General features: G+C 41.6%; 1 protein-coding gene across 2 annotated transcripts in view; it reads left to right on the plus strand.

Annotated features, from left to right (window-relative positions):
• The first annotated feature begins 515 nt into the window (after nucleotides 1-515).
• Nucleotides 516-23,570, plus strand: part of gfra1 (GDNF family receptor alpha 1) — a 297,168-nt gene continuing 274,113 nt past the window's right edge. For both annotated transcript variants that reach the window (XM_016995097.2, XM_008114823.3), the window contains exons 1-3: nucleotides 516-1,143; nucleotides 4,366-4,671; nucleotides 7,229-7,312. In XM_016995097.2, coding sequence (XP_016850586.1) covers nucleotides 1,104-1,143; nucleotides 4,366-4,671; nucleotides 7,229-7,312 — 430 coding nt within the window. In that variant the 5' untranslated portion in view covers nucleotides 516-1,103. The remainder of the gene's footprint in view (nucleotides 1,144-4,365; nucleotides 4,672-7,228; nucleotides 7,313-23,570) is intronic.

Raw genomic sequence — 23,570 nt, forward strand, 5'->3', positions numbered from 1 at the left:
TCGAAAACATGCCAATGTGAGTAGATCAATAGGAACGGGAAGGTAACGGCGCTCCATGCAGTCATGCCGGCCACATGACCTTGGAGGTGTCTACGAACAACGCTGGCTCTTCGGCTTAGAAATGGAGATGAGCACCAACCCCCAGAGTCGGTCACGACTGGACTTATCGCCAGGGGAAAACCTTTGCCTTTTTTTTGGAGAGGAGGGAGAGCTGTTCAGCGGTGGAACTCTCTGCCTCGGAGTGTAGTGGAGGCTTTTAAACAGAGGCTGGATGGCCATCTGTCGGGGTTTGGACTGGATGGCCCATGAGGTCTCTTCCAACTATGATTCTATGATTCTCTTCCAGCTCAAAGCAGAAAATGTGGGCTGTGATTTGAGCTGTGTGTGGAAGGGGCCAAAGTGTGTCTTTTTCTCCCTCCCTTCCAACTCCTCCTCTCCTTCCTCCTCCTCCCGCCCTTTCCAATGAACAGGGACGGACCAAGCCAAGCAGAAGCAAACCGGGAGCCCCGCCGGAGGAGTCTCATCTCGGGAGGAGGAGGACGAGGAGGAGGTCCAGGTCAATCTGGGGCTGGGATCCCCCCAGGAGTGGCACCCACCCAGGCGCCCCCAAAACTGGGAAGGAGGGGCGCGCACGCAGCCATTCCTTGCGCTCTCTCTGCCTTTGCGCGCAGCAGCGATTGCTTGGAGAAAGAAAGCCGGACTTTGCTTCCCTTCTTCCTTCCTCTCTGCGCTTGGCTTCTTCTTTTCCAGAAGGGAGGAAAATCCAAAAAGGTCTTTCCTCCCCAATTGCGGGAGGCAGGCGAAGCTCTTTCCAACCAGACCCTCTTTCTTCCTTCTGTTTCCCAAGATGCTGGTGGCTTCAAGAGCTCTGTAAGTGGCAAGAAGTGGGAACGCGTCGCCTGTTTCTTCCCCTTTGTTTTTGGGTTATTTTTTTTGCGGAACAGGGGTTGATATATATTTTAAATAATCTCCCTTTCGTGGGGATTCGATGGAGATGAACTTGGGGGCTTTGGGACCCGCTTGGTGTGGAATACCGATGTGAAAAAGGTACGGGCGAAGAAGCAAGCGCATTCCGGGCTAAGGAGGAGAAGGGACCCGCAAAGATGTCTTTGGCTACCTTATATTTCCTGCTGCCCTTAATGGGTAAGTCCCACCACCTTGCTCTCTCCATCCCTCCGCCCCCATCACCCTCATGCGTGGAACCTGAATATTGCCAATTGTCTTTTTTCTCTTAGCGAAGTTTTCTCTCTAGTTTTCCTTCGGATGCTTTAGCTCAGTCATGGGCAAAATTGGGCCCTCCGGGTGTTTTGGACTGCAACTCCCACCATTCCTAACAGCCGGTAGGCTGTTAGGAATGGTGGGAGTTGTAGTCCAAAACACCCGGAGGGCCCAAGTTTGCCCATGACTGCATTAGCTCCTAAGAATCCTGGGCAAACTTCACCTGGGAGTCAATCTGATTAAATTGCTTCTAGGTTTGTATTTTGAGGGTGTAACTACACTGGGGAAAGAATGCAGTTTGATACCACTGTAACTGCCTTGTGCTATGGACTCACCACAGCTGTAGTTTGGCAAGGTCTTTTCTGCCAAAAAAGTGACTGGATTGCTGTGAGGTTTCTGGGCTTTATGGCCATGTTCCCAGAAGCATTCTCTCCTGACGTTTCGCCTGCATCTCTGGCAGGCATCCTCAGAGGTTGTGAGGTCGGTCGGAAACTAGGCAAGTAGGGTTTATATATCTGTTCAGGGTGGGAGAAAGACAAGTAGAGTTTATATATCTGTTCAGGGTGGGAGAAAGAACTCTGTCTTCTTGAGGCAGGTGTGAATGTGTCAGTTGGCCGCCTTGATTAGCATTGAGTAGCCTTTCGGCTTCAAGGTCTGGCTGCTTACTGCCTGGGGGAATCCTTTGTTGGGAGGTGTTAGCTGGCCCTGATTGATTCATGTCTGGAATCCCCTCTGTTTTGAGAGTGTTTTTTTTTAAAAAAATTTTTTACGGCCCTTCCACACAGCCATATAAGCCAGAATATCAAGGAAGAAAATCCCACATTATCTGCTTTGAACTGGGCTATATAGCAGTGTGGACTCAGGACCCTTCCGCATAGCCATATAACCCAGAATATCGGGGAAGAAAATCCCACATTATCTGCTTTGAATTGGGCTATATAGCAGTGTGGACTCAGGACCCTTCCACATAGCCATATAACCTAGAATATCAGGGAAGAAAATCCCACATTATCTCCTTCGAACTTGGATTTATAGCAGTGTGGACTCAGGACCCTTCCACACAGCCATATATCCCAGAATATCAGGGAAGAAAATCCCACATTATCTCCTTCGAACTTGGATTTATAGCAGTGTGGACTCAGGACCCTTCCACACAGCCATATAACCCAGAATATCAGGGAAGAAAATCCCACAATATCTGCTTTGAACTGGGTTATATGACAGTGTGGACTCAGATATCCCAGTTCAAAACAGATATTGTGGGATTTTCTGCCTTGATATTCTGGGATATAGGGCTGTGTGGAAGAGCCCTTACTGTTCTGATTTTATAGTTTTTTAAATACTGGTAGTCAGATTTTGTTCATTTTCATGGTCTCCTTTCTGTTGAAATTGCCCACATGCTTGTGGGTTTCAATGGCTTCTCTGTATAGTCCGACATGTGCTGGTGACTCTCCAAATTCTGGTTCCTATGAGCCATGGCAGTTAAAGTGGTGTCAAGCTGTATTAATTCTACAATGTGTAGGTGTGTGCCGTTAGACTGCAGAGGGATAACTAACTGCCTTTGTAGTTGTACTGGGTGTTCACAAGTTGGAAGGGAAACTTTCCAATCATCTCTTTCCTCGTTTAATGAGGAATCTTTGAATTGAATGAGAATTGGATTTCCTCCCTATATTCTAAGACACATAACTGAAAAGATGATTTGTACCTTAAATCTGGACTGTTCTAGCAACAGAGGTGGGGTAGATGTGTGTGTAAACGAACGTCCTTGTGTCTATACATTAAGAAAACAAGGACTCGAAGGTGACTGTCATTGACTTTGGCTGCTGCAGGGAAATCTTTTAGAGATGGGACTTTTTACCATTCCAGAAAATATCATGAGACACCAGAGCGCTAAGCATTCGTGTCAATTGGCAGGAAGATCTGTCTCTTCCTCAGCCGACTGGAGTTAAAAATCACAGCAAAGCCTTTGTAAAAATTGGCCAGCCCTTAACCCACTGTTGCTGTGCTTAAGAGTAGGAAGGGGAGAGCATTAGGGCAAAGGGAAATAGTAAATCTTTCATATGACTTCAGATTGTGGTTGTTGTGTGTTTTCTGGGCTGTATGGCCATGTTCTAGAAGCATTCTCTCCTGACGTTTCGCCCACATCTATGGCAGGCATCCTCAGAGGTTGTAATATACCTCACAACCTCTGCATAGGGTTGTTGTTTGTTTTCCGGGCTGTATGGCTATGTTCTAGAAGTATTCTCTCCTGACGTTTCACCCACATCTATGGCAGGCATCCTCAGAGGTTGTGAGGTATGGAGAAACTAAGCAAGGAAGGTTTATATATATCTGTGGAATGTCCAGGGTGAGAGAAAGAACTCTTTGTTAGTTTGAGGCCAGTGTGAATGTTGTAGTTAATCACATTGATTAGCATTGAATAGCTTCTTCTCCTAGCTTCTTCCTGCCTGGGGGCATCCTTTGTTCAGAGTCGTTAGCTGCCCCTGGTTCCCATGTCTGGAACTCCTCTGTTTTCAGAGTGTTGCTTCTTATTTACTGTTCTGATTTTTGATTTTTTAAAATACTGGTAGCCAGATTTTGTTCATTTTCATGGTTTCCTCTGCATAGATGTGGGCGAAACATCAGGAGAGAATACTTCTGGATCATAGCCATACAGCCCGGAAAACACACAACAACCCTGTGATTCTGGCCATGAAAGCCTTCGACAACACATCAGATTGTGGTGTTTGGAAGGGTTCAGTTGTCTGGGACTCAGTCTTCATTGCAGTGGGTTTTTTCCTTCTCAAAAGGTCCCATTGGTGGGAATTCCTAAAGAAAAGAATAGAAGGGAATCAGGTGCAGAATTATTCTCTGAAACAGTGAAACTGGAGGAACTCAGTTTATAGTGAGAAGGGGGCAATTATGGTGTAATTCACCATTGATTATAGTTTTTTTAATGTGAGAGGCATGGGAGAGTTGTTCTTTCCTTTAGGAAGCTCAGTTTTCATGATGGGAGGGGGAGATGAAGAGGCAACAGAACGGTCTTCTTGTCTCTTGCTTTCCCTTGTGCAAGCCTTCATGTTCTGTCTTAAGTCCTGCTAGGCTGACCTTGCCATTAAAAGGCACTTAATGCTTTCTTTCTGGGGATGGGGTTCTCTTTGAATGCAGAGGTCCTCCTGTCTGGGGAAGTGAGCGGCCTGCTTGGCGGAGGGGATCGCCTGGACTGTGTGAGAGCCAGCGACCAGTGTCTCAGGGAGCAGAGCTGCAGTGCAAAATTCAGGACACTGAGGCAGTGCGTGGCCGGCAAAGAGAGCAACTTCAGCCGGGCGACAGGCCTGGAGGCGAAGGACGAGTGCAAAAGCGCCACCGAGGCTCTGAAGCAGAAATCTCTTTACAATTGCCGCTGCAAGAGAGGCATGAAGAAGGAGAAGAACTGCCTGCGTATTTACTGGAGCATGTACCAAAGCTTACAGGGTACGTCGGCCCCTTCGGAGGGGAGTTTCAAGGTGCACACATTAGCATGGGATTTCCGCTGCCCCTCAGTTTCACCATGATTTGACCTCCTAATTCGCATTGTGTTCTGCAGTTGCAAAACTGCCACCCAGACAGAGCAGCTGTTGCTATTGCTGCCGCTGCTACAGTTGTCTATTGTTGGGAAATGCAGAATAAAAGATTTCCTCCAGGGGGACTCAGCTGACCTCTGAAAACCGAAGTCAAAGGGTTTGAGTGTTAGCAAGTGCAAGACAAATTGGTCAGGGTCTTCCCTTTCCCCATTTGCCCCTTCCTCATAAACACTTACTAATGGGATCTAACTTCACAAGATCACAAGGGGTCACTCCTTACCCACTATGTCAAACTTGACTAGGAAAGTTATAGGGGATCCCATGTTCTTTCCACTTGTGTATGTTTGCGTGCTTGTGTGTTTACCAATTTATCTCCACAAGATTGTAGATTCTTAGGGGAAAAGATCATTCTACTTCCTGCACTATTATTGGACCAGATGAGAAAGGCTCAATATGAGCAGAGAATTTGATAAAATGCCCATTGATTCTTGATGCAACAGGACAATTCAAAATACAATAGAGTCTCACTTATCCAACACTCACTTATCCAATGTTCTGGATTATCCAACGCATTTTTGTAGTCAATGTTTTCAAAACATCGTGATATTTTGGTGCTAAATTCGTAAATACAGTAATTACTACATAGCATTACTGCGTATTGTACTACTTTTTCTGTCAAATTTGTTGTGTAACATGATGTTTTGGTGCTTAATTTGTAAAATCATAACCTAATTTGATGTTTAATAGGCTTTTCCTTAATCCCTCCTTATTATCCAACATATTCACTTATCCAACGTTCTGCCGGCCTGTTTATGTTGGATAAGTGAGACTCTACTGTAGTAGTGGATTCTGACTCTTGCTAGGTTTGGGAATTTCAGGCCCATTTCTGTTGTCCTTGCAAGCTTGATATGTCTTAACAGTAATATCCACTCTGAGGCTTCCACACCTGTGGTGTTTAATTGAAATCAATACTTTAGTCAATGACAACACTGAATAGTCTAGTGACTTGGATTTACTGGCTGCAGCTTTCACACTAAATTATACTTATTATTGGATAGTCCCTACCATATACAGTAGAGTCTCACTTATCCAAGCTAAACGGGCCGGCAGAAGTTTGGATAAGCGAATATCTTGGATAATAAGGAGGGATTAAGGAAAAGCCTATTAAACATCAAATTAGGTTATGATTTTACAAATTAAGCACCAAAACCTCATGTTTTACAACGAATTTGACAGAAAAAGTAGTTTAATATTCAGTAATGTTATGTTGTAATTACTGTATTTACGAATTTAGCATCAAAATATCACGATGTATTGAAAACATTGACTACAAAAATGGCTTGGATAATCCAGAAACTTTGATAAGCGAGGCTTGGATAAGTGAGACTACTGTATTAACGTTCTCTCAGCTTTTAGAATACTTTGCTTTGTGTAGTCCAATGGGGCTTGCTCCCTGGTAAATGTGTGTTAGATTCAGTTTTCATTGGTCACCCCTGGTACAAGTCTTGAATTTTTATAATTAAAGGACAAGTATAACAGAGCATTTGTATTATTTCCTAGACTTTCTCTGCCCACTTTCCTGTACTACATACCTCTTGAAGGCAGAATTATAATTTCTATTGCATTTCATGCTGGGAAAGAAGAATGAGATACTTCTGTCCCAAATGCTCTCCACAGCTACTACTTTGGGATACCATTAAGAAAAATCTGGTTATAAAACCATTTGCTTTGGGAGAGCTCAGTGGTTCTCAACCTGGGTTCCCCAGATGTTTTTGGCCTTCAACTCCCAGAAATCCTAACAGCTAGTAAACTGGCTGGGATTTCTGGGAGTTGTAGGCCAAAAACATCTCAGGACCCCAGGTTGAGAACCACTGGAATAGCTGATACCCTTCACTCATTTGTTCAGGTGACCAACATTATTGATAGGGCTGAGCATCTGACATTTGTCAGTCTCCTACCACAATCTCAAATCTGGATGGAGGAGTTAGGAAATTGATTTCCTGAAGCTATGTTGGAATACCAGCTGGAAGGCAAAATAATCAAGATCATGAAGATTTGGGAGGAAGGTTGTGTCCGAGTTGGGAAAAAAGTTGTTGAGGGAAAGGACATATTTGTTATCGGTAATGAATTGGAGGTTCTAGGTATGTTAAGGCTTTAGGAGAATGAAATGGGGAGTTTGGCAGTTTTATTTATTACATTACTGTATAAAATGGTGGTTAAATTTGTGTAATTTTAATGTTGATGATGCTTGCTTTTGTTCTGATTGTATTTTATCTTGTTTTATTGTGGTAATTTGGGCTTGGCCCCATGTTAGCCGCCCCCTCCCTTCGGGGAGATGGAGGCGGGGTACAAAAATAAAGCTCCTCCTCCTCTTCTTCTTCTTCTTCTTCTTCTTCTTCTTCTTCTTCTTCTTCTTCTTGTTATTATTTAGCATGAAAGAAAAAACATCAATTTTCTATTGTCTTTAGGAAATGATTTACTTGAAGAGTCACCTTATGAACCAGTTAACAGCAGATTATCAGACATATTCAGGCTAGCACCAATTGTATCAGGTGAGTGGATTTATGGTTCTTCTACTGAACTGTGGACTAATTGTGAATCCTTTCAAAGTAGTTTATGAAGATATGGAACTTTTGTTCAAATAAGTGAGCATGACTTTTTCTGAGTTTCAAAAGTGGGAAAAAAAGATGTTGACACCATTTGATGACAATGGATTATGTTGTTACTTATCAGGCACAACCATAAAGAAGCTCCATTGTGTGTTTAAGATTGCTGTTCAGTGCTGCAACCAGTGCTGAATGTACTTACTCAAGAGTAAACTCCACTGAACATAATGGGACTTATTTCTGAGAATTAACGCGGAGGAGTTCCCTGTAAATGTACTGGTGTGAAGTCAGCTTTGTCCATTGTATTCTTGAATCCAAAAGCTGAGTAAGACTGCATATATGCTTGTTCATCATTCAGTGACTACAACATCAAATGATATTTGTAGAACAGGCATCATGGACCATCAAATGCCAGAGAAAGAGCATTAATATTTGGTGACATCACTTCAGATGCAATGCTTTTTCATAAACTAATTTGTGACTCATCAGGTACTAAGCCGTGATGTGTATGCAGATAAACCCTGTGTCATTGGCATTTATGGGAAATAACAACTTCTCTTTTATTCTGCATAAAAAGCTATTGTTAGAGGGCATGTTGAGTAGGAACGGAGTATATTGTAGTCTTGAACTTGAATCAATATTTCCTGTAGTGTTCCATTTTTAAACAATAACTTTGTGCAGTCAATTCCTGGTGAAAAAAGAAAGAGGGGAAATTATACCTGTAGGTGGCGATATGATTCTCTGCCTTAAAATTTACTATGTAAAAGCACCTGGAAGGCAAATAAAACGATTCTGTACCTTTTTTCCATGGGAAGGGGGAATGGCTGCCTTTTGCATACTGAATGAACTTCCTTCTCTTAAAATTATTGCCGTACAATGCTTCATGTGTCTAGTTAAAAGTAAATCCCATTGAGTTCATTGTTGCTCTCAGATCATAGTGTTGATTTCTTGCTATTTTATCATCTTTGCATTTCTATACCTCCCCTTATATTGCTATTTGGAGCAAACTTTGTGGCACCATATATGCTTCCAAATTTGAATTGAATGTCTTTTGGATCAGAAATACTTACTGTTGTCTATTTTTAATTGTCACCAGGCTCTAAAGAGTCTCAGATTAATTTCAACTCAGGAATTTGCTGTGTCCAAGACATCACATTTCTGTTGCAAAACAGCTCCCTAATATATCAGCAACAATGAACATTAGCCTGCTTGCTTTTGCTGCTGTATTCTGTGGTAAAGACAGCTAGCTTCCCTGGCTAGACTGCGGATGGAAAAAGGCCTGAAACACAACACAGCAACAAAGTGCCAGGACAAATGGTCTAGAGAGGAAATGGATTCTTGACGCTTTTCCAAATAAGTAATATATGACAAAATCATCCAAATGTGCCAATACAAACTTAGCAGAAATCAGCTCTTAATGTTCCTTTAAATGTTTTTCAGATCAATTTTGTTTGCTCTTTAGAACTACTATGGGCATAAGCTCCTTTTCTGTTTCAGTTCTTGAGTTATGCCTTTTCCAGAACTTTTTGGACTGCAACTCTTAGCAGTCCTCACCCAGCAGAGCTAGCGAACTGGGGATATTATTCAGAGTTGTAATCCAGAGTTGGTACTGTTTTCTGAGTTCTGTTTTCGTCACATACTTCTGACAAGATAAGATGATTTTTGGTTTATGGTCTTAGATTTTATAATGAATTGGGGCGATGTTGATAAATATGAGATATTAATTTATGGAGGTTGATTTCTTCTATATCTTTCCACACTGTGTTCCCATGTATTTCAGGAAAGGTACAGAAGGTTAGTATGGAGGAAAGTACATCGACATTGCAGTGGGTTATGTGACATTTGCATATTCAAAACTATCCTTACATGCTGGAAATATTGGGAAGTGTTTGATTCCTTTAAATAAATACGGTTACGATAATCATACTGTGGTGGATATGTTCTAAGACCTTCTTTGTACATCTGAATCTATGTTTAATAGTGAATCTTATAATTTAACTACATTTGGGCTTGGAAACATACCATATGCTATGGAAGACCTGGAGTTGTGCACAAACACTGTTGGAGGGGAATATTTTTAAGGGTGTGAATATCGAATCCATATATAAGGGGGTCATATGGCACCTCTTTATACTTTTTAATGTTAATTCTGTAGTTGTTCTATGCCTGGATAACTGGGCTATTATAATGGCATTGGCTACTATACTCCCAGATATTGTGTTCTAGTGCTGTGGTTAGCAAACTCACTAAAGGCAAATGTTATATCTGTTCTATCAAATCTAATCAGTTTTTACTTTAGGTACTGTATTATGCACACTTAAGACGATGCTTTGAGTTGGTGGGATCAGATGTTTGACCTTGCAAAAGATTGTGTCATATGTGTTTTCTGTATAGGTTTTTCTTACTGTCATCAAACAAAGGCTTCTAGAATTTTGGATTAGATGCAGTTTGGGAAATTTTCATCCTTAGCAATGATTGTGGAATGAACAATGGGCTGCTGAAAAAGAATTATTCACTCCTCTTTTGCATATTTTTCTTCCAAAATGTATGATTAAGTTCTCATACTCACATGTTGGCTTTTCTCCTACAGTTCTTTTACTCATATGTGTGTGTATAAAATATAGTAAATGTGTGTCCTTTGTAGCTGCAGTCATACTGATTAAGAAAACAGAGCAGAATCATAACAGTTATTGCCTTTAAAAGTGTTTTATTGTTTTACGCAGAAGATGAACCTAGTGTGTGGGAATGGGCCATTTCGAGCGATACAGACATCCTTCAGTTTGGTGTAAAGAGAAAACTGGAATTTACATCTGTAGAAACTTTTAACAGCATAGTAGGCCAGCACACCAGTGGTAATAGCTATATTAATGCAGCAGTGGAGCCATGTCTTAGGCCCCTTCCACACAGCTGTATAAAATCCACATTGAACTGGATTATATGGTAGTGTGGACTCAGATAACGCAGTTCAAAGTAGATATTGTGGATTATCCGCCTTGATATTCTGAGTTATATGGCTGTGTGGAAGAAGGGCTCCTAGATAGGTTGTTGATGGCTCATACAACAGGTTCATCTCAGCATCTCCAGAAAGAACTGGGGAAAGCCTTATTTATGACACCTTGAAGTCCAGGCTGTATAGACCAGGAATGGGAAATTCTACATGAGTCAGGGATAAATTCCCCCTCTGATCCCCCATCCTGTAACACCATTCCCCCAACACTACTCCAAAAGGCCATCTCTGTTGACAGCTAAAAAGGTGGCTAGTAATACATCCAATTTGGGCAGGCTATAGTAGGAGAAGAAGGTATTGAAGCTATCTTTGGGTGTGTTTTTTGTTGTCAACACACATTTTTGTCAAAATTTGTATAAACATCACAAAATTTTTAATGGAGATGTCAGGGAGCTGAAGGATATTCCTGGGTATGGTAAAGAGGTACTCTGACTTGTTCAGTTTGTTCAAAATGCTTATTTGCAGCGTCATTGGGTAGTTTTGGATTGGGCAACATTTGGTTCCCTTTTATTCCTGTTTCTATTGCCCCCTTTGAATATAGCATTGGCAGATGTGAATGCCTGGTCCATTCTGATAGATTTGTTGTTGTTGTCATTTTTTTGCTAGCAGCAGAAATCTTTTTGAAGATTCCCCTAGTGAAGCAGGTGACACATATTCACAGAAACAATGCCAAAAAGAAACTTCCAGCAAGGATTTCATATAAGTATGGACATGCTGGATCTTTAGATCATCTCAAACTCAAAACTGTCTATGAACCCTGGTGGATATTTTGCTCAGTCTTGCATGATGCCAATTTCAGCATGCATACCTGATGTTGTACACCTGAACAATTGCTTTATCAGAGGTTGTGCCTGTCAAAACCATTGTTGGCATTTATTGTCTGCTACAGGGTTCATTATCATTTAGCCTAATCATGAGAATACCAGCTGTTAAATAGGAGTGAACTATTGATTTTCGATGGTTTATCTGGCCTGCTGATTGTTAAAGATAAGTTAAAAAATTCTCTTGTTTTGTTCTGGAGAAAGATATTTCCATTCACTGTAGCAAGGAGACCATGTTGATCAGCAGTAGCTTATGATGCATTGTCTTCTGCAAGGGCAGATATTTTTCTGGATCAAAGATAAAGTAAATGTAAAGGTTTTCCCCTTACATTAAGTCTAGTTGTGTTCGACTCTGGGGGTTAATAAGCCGGAGAGCCAGCATTGTCAGTAGACACCTCCAAGGTCATGTGGCCGGCATGACTGCATGGAGCACCATTACCTTCCCACCAAAGCGGTACCTATTGATCTACTCACATTTGCATGTTTTCAAACTGTTGGCAGAAGCTGGGGCTAACAGTGCGAGCTTACCTTGATCCCCAGATTCGAACCGCCAACCTTTTGGTCAGCAAATTTCGCAGCTCAACTGTTTAACCCACTGCGCCACCGGGGTATAGTCTTTAATTAGAAAATGGCACATCTACATTGATCTTTTAGCATGCAGGACCAGCAAATGGGTTTTGTGGTGGCTAAACAATGCATGGGGTTGATCTAGGATAACACAGGCCCTAGTTGTTTAACGCAGCCTTGAGCCGTGTTAACCAAAGATGTAGGTTGCTCTGATTCCCCCCCCCCCTCCACCAGAATTTGAAGCAAACCAAATTTTGGAGCAATATAAACAGTTGGGTCAGAGACAGAACCGGCCACAACTGTTTATATGGCTATTCTCCTTCCCATTCTCCTTGTCACAGTGACCAGCAGATAGGACATAGGTTATGCCAGCTGCTTGCTGCCTGGAACGATGCTGGTTGGAACAATGAGGCAATTTGAGAAGGAAGAGAAGGGAGGGGGCAATTCCTGCTTTCCCCCTTCTCTCCTCCCTTGTCACTCGGGCACCATGGCCAACATCATTCCAAGCAACAAGCAACCAGCACAATCCATGTCACACCCATTGACCACCATGACGAGGAAAAAGAGAAGAGGAGGTTTTGTGTTTCTGGATGCTCAAGGCTGGATGCTCTGCAGAGGCTGGGGAAGTGACAATAAACCATCCAGAGGCTGATCTGGCATTCACAATACTGTATCAGCCTTGGGATAAGTGGTTAATGTAGATCTGTTCAGAGTGAGGCAGCTGCCTCAAACAACATGTATTGGTTACCATGAATGGTTTGTAAAGTGCTTGTTTGGATTCTTTATTACTGTCAGGAACAAGAATAAATACTTGTGTTAGTTTTTGCCTCTAGAGCAGTGGTTCTCAACCTGGGGTCCCCAGATGTTTTTGGACTTCAACTCCCAGAAATCCTAACAGCTGGTAAACTGGCTGGGATTTCTGGCAGTTGTAGGTCAAAGACATCTGGAGACCCCAGGTTGAGAACCACTGTTCTAGAGCCAAAATAGATTGACAGGCTTTTGGCAACATGTACCTTGACTTGGGTGACTGAGAGGCGACTGTAGTTGTTTTGTGTCAGGCACCAGCATTTCCTTGGCCTACTCTGTCCAGAGGGCTATCATGCAATGCTAGTTGTGATGTTTATTTTTGTCAAACACAGGTACGAGAGTGGATGGTAGATTTAGCCACCAACTGAACACAAAGAAATACATTAAGACTCTTCTTTCTGCAAGGACTATGTTCCAATTGGATCAGGGTTTTCCTGAAACTGCAGAACTAACAGTATGTCATTAAATTAGCTTTCTTTGTTTCCAGCAAACTATAGAAGTGTATTGCAGGATCCTCTGGGGAAAGCATATCATAGAAGTGTCAGGAGGAGGGCCTAGCAGATTCTTGGAGAGACCATTTTTTGCAGATAAGTGAAACTGTGGATATGGGTTCTGCAGTTACAGCAGCCTTTACTGTATGCATCCATTTTATATTGTTTCTGTGTGTAAACCTTAGTTTTGATTGAACTGTGGTATTGTGTGATGACAATTGGTGGCAGCTTGGATTGCAGGAGTCTGAAATGGAGATGAGCATACATTTTGCATTGTCAATCATTTATCTTGGTGATTATAATGTCACTGAATTGGCACACAAAGTACAGTTTTTAATAGTAGCATGATTGTGGCATTATATGCCCTTCTAAAAATAAATACAAACCAGAGATACAGAACATAAGAATTTTTTTATTGAAGCATAGAAAATTTTACACTCTTTTCACTAGTAAAACAGACAGCATTGTGAATGGGTGACAAGTAAACCAACAACAACACTGTTCAATTGGTGAGGGAAGATCATAATCCAAGTTAATGTTTTGGAAAGCAACAGATAATTAAAAGGTTTGGGGATTTGCAAATAGATTAGATATTGAGGTGGTTAGTAATTTGATGTATACATTTACTATCCAAATAGCATCTTGGTTCTATTTTAATTTTATCACAGTTTTAAGTGGTTGTTTTATGCATTATGCTAGGCAAGTGGGGCAGAACCCTCCAGCTAAAGGATTATAGCTCAGTGGAAAGGCTTCAGATACAATCCATGGCATTTCTAAGTTGTGTGACTTCAGGTTTATGATGTCCCCATCCTAGTGTGTTCAAGTTTGTTATTGCCTCGTTTTAAGATTGAGAAAGGATGACTTGCCCAAGGTCACCCAGTGAGTTGCCATAACTGAGTGGGGATTTAAACTCTCATCCCTTATGTCAGTGGTTCTCAACCTATGGGTCCCCAGATGTTTTGGCCTTCAACTCCCATAAATCCTAACAACTGGTAAACTGGCTGGGAGTTCTGGGAGTTGTAGGCCAAAACACCTGGGGACCCACAGGTTGAGAACCATTGTCCTGAAGCATTGCTTCTTAAACCATCCCTCAGATGGGATCCTCTTAGTTCAATTTTGGGGTTGCGGAAAAATCTGCAACAATAAAACGTTTCTGAATGACACCTAGATATTGACATGAATCAGTTAACAAAAGCATATAGTCTTTAAAGTGCAGAAAATGTTTTAGCTGTACTTCATAAAAAAGAAAAACAACCTCTTCAGCAAGTCTTGTAAATACTGATTTATTATCAGTAAATGTTCGATTTTTATACCTATTTTATATTATATATGTATATGCTCGGGGTGGTGAAAACATTTATCAGGCAAAAAAGTTTCACAAGTGGTAAAAGTTTAAGAAGCCTAGAATCCTGATTCAAGACTCAGACAACTATATCATAATGGTATTTCCAGGTAGGACAGGAGAAACCCCTTTCTGTAATTTCAGAGAACTGAGCTAGACAAACCAGTGACCGGATTCAGAATACTGTATATACTGATAGCTGATGGCTTCCATATCAGGAGTGCAATCAATCCAGTCTTGAGTTTTATTCGAGAATTTAGAGGGGTTTCTCAAGTGCTGAGACTATTTTTTGAGATGGGACGTTAAGGTGTCTCTACATCTTTGATACAGAAGCAATTGCCTGCCACTTTTAAATCTTTCTTCAATACTTCCCCCATTATCTAAATATTTTTTTGGGAGGGGGAGGGGATTACTTTGCTGAGATAATGAGGAACTGGTTATATTCTGCTGTTTCTTGTCATGTCTGTCTTGACACGTTGACTAGGAGAGCCTTGTTGTGAGCCGCTCTGTGTGTTGTGAGCTGCTCCTAGTCCCTGCGGGGAGAGGCAGTAGGATATAAATAAAGTTGTTGTTGTTATTATTATTGTTGTTGTTGTTGTTGTTATTATTATTATTATTATTATTATTATTATTATTATTATTATTATTATTAGTTCTGCCTTACATTTGAAGATTGCAGGTAGATGTAAGAAGACTTATAACATAGGGGATCTTCTTCCACCCCCCAGTTAGGATCTGGTCTTCATTCTGTATGAACTTGAAGCTTGGTTACAGCTTGCTGCGCAGTTGAATGGCCTGGCATATTGGCATGCTAGATTGTAGTACTTGGTTATGAGTGCTTTTCATTATTTATTTGTCACATTAATGTCTCACCTTTCTTTCTATAGGCTCAAGGTAATGTGTGTTAAAGTGATATCATCTGCTTATATTTATATATTGCTTTTCTTTCAGTGGGCTCAAGTACACACAAGGCTCTCATTCTCCCCATTTAATCCTTTTGTAAACCTTGCTAAATAGATTAAGTTGGGAGATAGTGACTAATTCAAGATTACCCAATGGATTTTCTGGCAGAGTGGGCAACATGAACTTTGATCTCCTAAGATCCAGTCAGTGTTATAACCAGTGTGAGACAGTGGCTTTTGTTGCATACCTGTCTTGGGAGTGCGAATTGTGTGACCTTCCAGTTGTTGTTGGGTTGAATCTCCCAGCATCTCTCACCACTGGAAATGTTGGCTAGGGCTGCTGGGCACTTTAGTCTATTATTTGGAGAGCTAGGTAAAGGTAAAGGTTTCCCCTGACGTTAAGTCCAGTCATGTCTGACTCTGGGGGTTGGTGCTCATCTCTATTTCTAAGCCAGCGTTGTCCGTACACACCTCCAAGGTCACGTGGCCGGCATGACTGCATGGAGCGCCTTTACCTTCCTGCCAGAGCGGTACCTATTGATCTACTCACATTGGCATGTTTTCGAACTGCTAGGTTGGCAGGAGCTGGAGCTAAAAGCGGGCGCTCAAGCTGCTCCTGGGATTTGAACCTGGGACCTTTCTGTCTGCAAGTTCAACAGCTCAGCGCTTTAATGCACTTCGCCACCGGGGCTCCTTTTGGAGAGATACACAATTAATATTTATCCCTTATATAGATTGCTGATACTGTAGGGTCATCAATATTTAACTTGCCCATCTTAGGCTGGATTTACACTGCACTATATCCCAGGATTCGATACCAGATTATCTGTTTAGCCTGGATTATCTGGAAATGTAGACTCATATATTCCAGTTCAAAGCAGATAATCTGGGATCAGATCCTTCAATACTGGGCAGTGTAGATTCAGTCATGGTTGTACTGCCAGGCTATGGATCCCTGTGGCCCCATCTACACTGCCATATAATGCAGTTTCAAATTGCACTGTATAATTAGTGTTGATTCATATAACTCATTTCCAAAATTCTACTTAATAGAGCTATAGCTATGAAGTATGAAGGACAGGGTCCCTTAGCCAGAATTCTCTTCTCCAGAATTTTTAAAAAAAATTAAGTTGATTTAAAATTTCTCAGAGTGATTGTAAACCACCCCGTTTCTCTTAATTGCCTGTTCAAGATTGTCTGAAGCCTTGAGATTTCTGGGACACAACATGAGACATAGACATTGAAACAGCTCCTGGTGATGTCATTCATGTTATGCATTAAGGGCCATCCATAATTGTTCATAGCTTTTTATTCAAATACTGCATATACACATTCCTGCTTAGAATTTAGGGACAGAAATCTTAAAACGAAATGAGAGGATTGTTGTTTCTCATCTATTTTTTATCCCATTTATATAATCTAGCCTCCTTGCTTCTAGCCAGAAGGTGGATGCAGAGCGGAATGGAGGGTAAATCCTGGCATCACAATAATTGGGACAAAAGGAGGGAGCTAGCTAAGTAAAATGGAGATTTTTCTTGAAGCATCCAACCAATTAAGCTTTGTAAACTCTTTCAAGATTTCTTTTGTATGGAAATGAGTTTCTCCCAGCTGGAGAATCTGGAGCTGACCCATGAAAACTAGATACTCTGGGCTAGGTTCTGATATTTGGAAACCTTATCAGAGCAACAGAAATTGGAGTCAAACTACTATGGCCTGGCAAACATTAAGCCACAGCATAGAAAGACCATAGTGCCCACTAGTGGTGTGCATTTGTATGGAATCACTACCCATTTCTATTTGTACCATTCATGTGGCCCCGTTTCCATCCACTGCTTATGGAAACAGGTGCCTATGAATGAGCTTTCCATCCAAGGTCCAAAAAACCCAAAGATTTTTCAGGCCTTGGGCAGCAAAGTACCAGGGCCTGCCAGCCAGGGTCTATATCTGAGTGGGGTCGGCGCTCAGCTGTAGGCCTTGCCTGCCAGGCCTACGGGCATTGAGCACTCAATGACTCGTAGGCTTGGCTCGCAGGGTTTACAGTCGAGCACCAAGTGCTCGATTCTCATAGGCCCGGCAGGCAGGGCCTACAAGCCATCGAGAGCTCAGCGCGCCTTGTGCTTGATTGTAGGCTTTGCGAGCCAGGGCCTACAGCCATGTGCCAAAAATCACCTGACCAAATGGCTACTGTTTCCCCCATTTTTTGTTTCACTGCTTCTTTCGTTCCGGAGAGGGTTGTACCATTCTGTACCATCCGAATGGATGGAACAGTACGAAACCACAAAAGAAACAGATGAAACAGGATTTGGGCCCAACTCTAGTGCCCATCACACTGTGGAAAATTCTTGCCTCCAGCACAAAGCAAATATATTTTATCATCTCATTTCCACAAGAAGAGCTAAGATTTCTTCCCTTTGTGTAGCCAGGTTTATATGCATAGCAGGCACAAAAAGGGCAGTCTGATTGATCAAAAGATGCAAACAACTCATGCAGTGTTGTTGCTCCATGCAACAAAGCAACATTTATCACAGTTTATGTTTTGTACATACACAGAAATACATTAAATAGGTAGTGAAAATATGCAAACTCTCTCTGGAACTGACAACTCCCCTCCTTGTTATCTTGTAACAAGGAGAACATTTTGTTTGGTTTTGTCCTATTTACAACACAAGTAGTAATCAAACCAAGATTTGTATCTACAGTACTTTAAAAAAAATTAGTTGTGTAGTTGTCAGCCTAGCGAAAAAAGAAAATACACTCTAACATTTCACAGATGAAAATTGGGATGTGTTTGGCTAAGCAAAATCAGAACGTGAATTAAATGGCAAACATTACTAGCAAGGGACAACAGGTGAGCAAAGAGAAGCTGCAATAGTTAACTTTTGTCTGAGCCTACAGGGAAGGGCAATATTCGGCAATGTCTTGTGTCCTTTCCTGTAAGTGAAATTACTTTTGCGCTTGGGATTCATTTTTCAGCAAGTGAAGTAAGCTGAAGACCAAGGGGCAGGGAAATAAAAGGAGGAGATTGCCTTTGTCAATTTGGAACACTTGGAAGGTATGAAAACATGGATAATAAGAGTGTGGTAGGAAATAGCCTGGTAGGGCATAAGATTTTATATGTTGGCCAGAATAAAAAAAAAATATTCTTCTATGATATCATGTACAGTGTGAACCCGTACTCACATTTTTGAATTTACAGTGGAAACAGAAAACTGAATAATAGTGAAGTCTCTTGAAATAAGCAACTTCTGCCAGAAGTTACCATAGATTTGCCTAGGAGGATCTAGAAAATTACTAGAGAGATATCTTCTCCTAAGGCCTCATCTACACTGCCGTATAAAATCCACATAGTCTGCTTTGAACTGGATTAAATAATAATAATAATAATAATAATAATAATAATAATAATAATAATAATAATAATGCCATTACCTTTGCAGGTTTGTGATCCCACCAGTTCTTTACTGCTGGGAGGCGGTACTTGAGGCATAAGTTCCAATGAATCATTTGGGCCACATAGTTGTGCCTCTGTTTGTAGTCTGTCTGTCTGCAATTTTCTTACAGCAGCTGAGGATATGATCAATGGTTTCGTCAGCTTCCTTGTACAGTCTGCATTTTGGGTCATCAGTTGATTTTTCGATCTTGGCCTTAATTGCATTTGTTCTGATGGCTTGCTCCTGGGCTGCACGGATCAGGCCTTCTGTCTCCTGAAAAACAACAGGAAAAACTCAGCTGCTATCAGGACCTCAAGATTGAACTTCAAAGACTCTGGCAGAAACCAGTACAGGTGGTCCCGGTGGGTGCCGTCCCAAAAGCCAGCATTTGGAAATAATAGACATTGACAAAATTACGATCTGCCAACTGCAAAAGGCCACCTTCCTGGGATCTGCACACATAATTCGAAAATACATCACACAGTCCTAAACACTTGGGAAGTGTTCGACTTGTGATTTTGTGAAACGAAATCCAGCATATCGATCATGTTTGCTGTGTCATACAACGTCATTGTGTCAATAATAATAATTTATTTATAACTTCCGCTATCTCCCCGAAGGGACTCAGGGTGACATCCAGCAATATAAAACACAGTGGCAAACATTCAGTGCCGAGAATAACATATAACTGGTCAAAAACAAACTCAATAAAGATGATAAAAATAACAGCTTAAATAGACATAACATAAAACATTCCACACATTTACAACGTATTGAAAATTTAAAAACTCTTAAAAGTTTGAATGAAATTATTAAGGCTAAGATGGTATAGGTAGGTGTTCAACAGCTAAGCAGGGGTATACATAAGGTGCAGTTAGTAAGATAATAATGTACATCTCTAAGATTCCTGAAATTTCTTTTTACATTTGCACAGCACATGCAGTGTAGACTAAGATAATCCAGTTCAAAGCAGATAATGTGGATTTTCTGCTTTGATAATCTGGATCATCTGGCAGTGTAGAAGGGGACCTATCTGCCCACTCAACAATAGGATGCTTTGCCATTATTACCTTGCACTTTATTGACTATTTTAGCTGTGAAACTACCTCTCCATATTTTGAAATATTCTGCACTTTGGCCCAGATCCGTGTTTTGTCTCCCGTTTTTAACATTTTATGCAGTATGTTGATTTTTATGACTGTTTTATTGATGCTGATGTTTTATTGTTGGGATATTTGTTTTATTGTTTTATTGCTGTTATTATGTTGTTGTGTCGGGCAAGGCCCCATGTAAGCCGCTCCAAGTCCCTCCAGGGAGATGGGGCGGGGTATAAAAATAAAGTTATTATTATTATTATTATTATTATTATTATTATTATTATTATTATTATTATTAATTATGAGTCTGTTAGGACCTCAGGGTGACTTTGCTAGACCATGGAATTGTCTGAAGGACCTAGAAGATTCCTAGAATGGATCCACACTGCCCTATATTGCTGGTTCTGATCCCAGATTATCTGATTTGAACTGGATTACATGATTTGAACTGGATTACTACCATATAATCTGATAAGCAGATAATATGGGATCAGATCCTGGGATTTAGGGCAGTGTAGAAGGGGCCTAGAGAGGATCTACTTTGTTGCATCCTGGCAGGTGAAACTGGGTACCAGTCCTATGGGTACAAGGCTCATAGTTTACAGTAAAAGAAATTAAGAGTGAGATCACCTGATGCAATGTAGATTGCATAGTGTTCAGCTGTTAGTAACTTGATCATATGCTACCCTGAAAGGAGTTCTCCTATTTGAAACCCTGGTTGTGTTGCAGCTGCGTGTTTAGAACAGTGTGATCTATCTTTTAGCAACAATATGCTGCTGACCTTAACCATGCCTCTTGTCATCCCAGTTGAGCATCCATCTTAAATAGTATTACATAAGAAGTTGCTATGTGTATGTAGAAGTGTCTGTGTCCATTGACATTTCTGACTGCTGATCCTTGTTGCGGAGGCAACCAGATTTGCTTCTGGGCAGGCAGTAATTATCAGCATTGTGCATGGATACCAGTAGCTGATGCCCAATTTGGTTTTTTTGTTTTTGTTTTGTTTTTGTAATCAGATTAGAAGCATAGAAGGAAATTGTTTTGCTTGACCGTTTTGGCAGCTTCCTGTTTTGCATACTTTGGGATCACGTTGCCTTTCTGGTTCTAATCTGGAGTTTTTTGACTTTCTATTTGATCTCTGGTCTCTTGGCTGTTCTCCTGAGGCTTTCGTGAGAACCACAGCCTGGCAATTTCTTTTGTAACTTTTCCTGTCTGTGCTCTTTCTTTTCTGATGCCAGTTCTTTCTAACCATCAGGGAAGAGAGATGGTAACTGGGCAACACAAAAGACTCACAGAGGAAGGGCATGAGTGAAATCAAATACAGGTTGAGTATTCTTTATCCAAAATGTTTGGGACCAGAAGTGTTTTGGATTTTTTCTCAAGGTTTTTGAATATAAGTATTTGTCTGTACATGCATAATGAGATATCTTGGTGATGTTACCCAAGCCTCAACACAAAATTCATTTATGTTTGATAAGCATGTTACATTTTATATAACACTTAACTTGGGGACCCGGCGATGCCCGGGTTATTTGAAAAAGGCTTTGTTTGTTTTTGGATATTAGGTATTCTCCATTTGGTGTGAGTTAACTACAGTTCCCAGAATCATGGGTCAATCCTCCCCAAACCCTGCCAGCGTTTAAAGTTGGCCATTTTGAGTCTGTACTCCAAGATTGGTCCAGGTATGTTATTGTCTGGCTGTAGTGCTCTCTGGATAAGAATGAACTACAGCTCCCGAGATTCCAAGGGCAATCACCCCCAACCCCACTTGTATTTACAGTTTGCCATGTTGCGTCTGTGTGCCAAGTTTGGTCCAGATCTGTTGTCGGTTGGGTTTCATGCTCTCTGGATGAGGGTGAACTATAACTCCCAGATTCCCAGGGCAATCTTCCCGAAACACCTGTCAGTATTCACATTTGGCCATGTTGAGTCTGTGTGCCAAATTTGGTCCAGATCCATCGTTGGCTGGGTTCAGTGCTCTCTGGATAAGGGAGAACTACAACTCCCAGATTCCTAGAGCAATCACCCTGAAAACCTGCCAGTATGCACAGTTGGCCATGTTGTGTCTGTGTGTCAAGTTTGGTCCAGATCCGTCATTGGCTGGGTTCAGTACTCTGGATGCAGATGAACTGCAACTCCCAAAATCAATGCTAATTCCCACAAGCCCTTGCAGTATGTTCAGTTGGTCATGGGGCTTCTCTGTGCCAAGTTTGGTCCAGGTCCATTGTCAGTGGGGGTCACTGTTTATCTGGATGCAGGTGAACTACAACTTCCCCCCAAATCCTTGCAGTATGTTCAGTTGTCAGCGTTCTGGAAGAAGCAAAGACCACCAGCATTGAAGCGATGCTCCTACGCCATCAACTCCGCTGGACTGGCCACGTTGTCCGAATGACCGATCACCGTCTCCCAAAGCAGCTACTCTACTCTGAACTCAAGATCGGGAAACGTAATGTTGGTGGGCAGGAAAAGAGATTTAAAGATGGGCTTAAAGCCAACCTTAAAAACTGTGGCATAGACACTGAGAACTGGGAAGCCTTGGCCCTTGAGCGCTCTAATTGGAGGTCAGCTGTGACCAGCAGTGCTGCGGAGTTCGAAGAGGCACGAATGGAGGGCTTAAAGGAGAAATGTGCCAAGAGGAAGGAGCGTCAAGCCGACCCTGACTGAGACCGCCTTCCACCTGGAAACCAATGTCCTCATTGCGGGAGAACATGCAGATCAAGAATAGGTCTCTTCAGCCACCTATGAACCCACCCCCAAGACCCTATACCTGGAGGACCATCATCCTCAGCCTACGAGGGATCACCTAAGTATGTTCAGTTGGTCACCGGGGTTGGGGGGGTGGGGGTGGGCTCTGTCTGTGTAAGCAGACTGAGCTGCTGAACTTGCAGACCGAAAGGTCCCAGGTTCAAATCCCGGGAGCAGAGTGAGCTCCCACTGTGAGCTCCAGCTTCTGCCAACCTAGCAGTTCGAAAACATGCCAATATGAGTAGATCAATAGGTACCACTCCGGTGGGAAGGTAACGGCGCTCCATGCAGTCATGCCAGCTACATGACCTTGGAGGTATCTACAGACAACGCCGGCTCTTCGGCTTAGAAATGGAGATGAGCACCAACCCCCAGAGTCAGACATGACTAGACTTAATGTCAGGGGAAACCTTTACCTTTAACTTTATAGATTATACATTATATTTTATACACCAAAATTAGTAATTTTGGACATTAAACAGATTCTGTGTCCAGTTAACAATCAGAAAACAAAGATGTCAATATCTCCATTTCAGATATTAGAATACCGGATAAGGAATGTTCAACCTGAAGAAGACCATATCTCAGTCCCCAAAGTTGGAGTATTGCATATGCATAGATGGCTACGTGTATTGCATCTAAATTATCCTGGCTCTCATATCCTACTGTCTTTTATGTTTTTGTTGTACCATTTACTGTTTTGGTTTCTGGAATTAGTCTGGTATGTGTTGAAACATTTACAGCACGCATAAACTGTTTACTACATGTTCGAAACACTAGGCACAAAGTGTTTGAATTTTAATAAAAATAAACAAGAGTTCTTCTTATTTCAAGAGATAATGTATACACAGAGAAGGGATTAATTGCCCTCAAGCTTTTGCAAAGAATAATATTATACTATACATATTTTTTGGGGGGGGAAAGATATCACAGGCTGGGGGGCAGGAGGGGAGGCGTTGAGAGCTATTTTTCCAGTTTGAAGCTGGCAGTGTGT

This window comes from Anolis carolinensis, chromosome 3 (genome assembly GCF_035594765.1).
Source record: "Anolis carolinensis isolate JA03-04 chromosome 3, rAnoCar3.1.pri, whole genome shotgun sequence".
Lineage (NCBI taxonomy): Eukaryota > Metazoa > Chordata > Lepidosauria > Squamata > Dactyloidae > Anolis > Anolis carolinensis.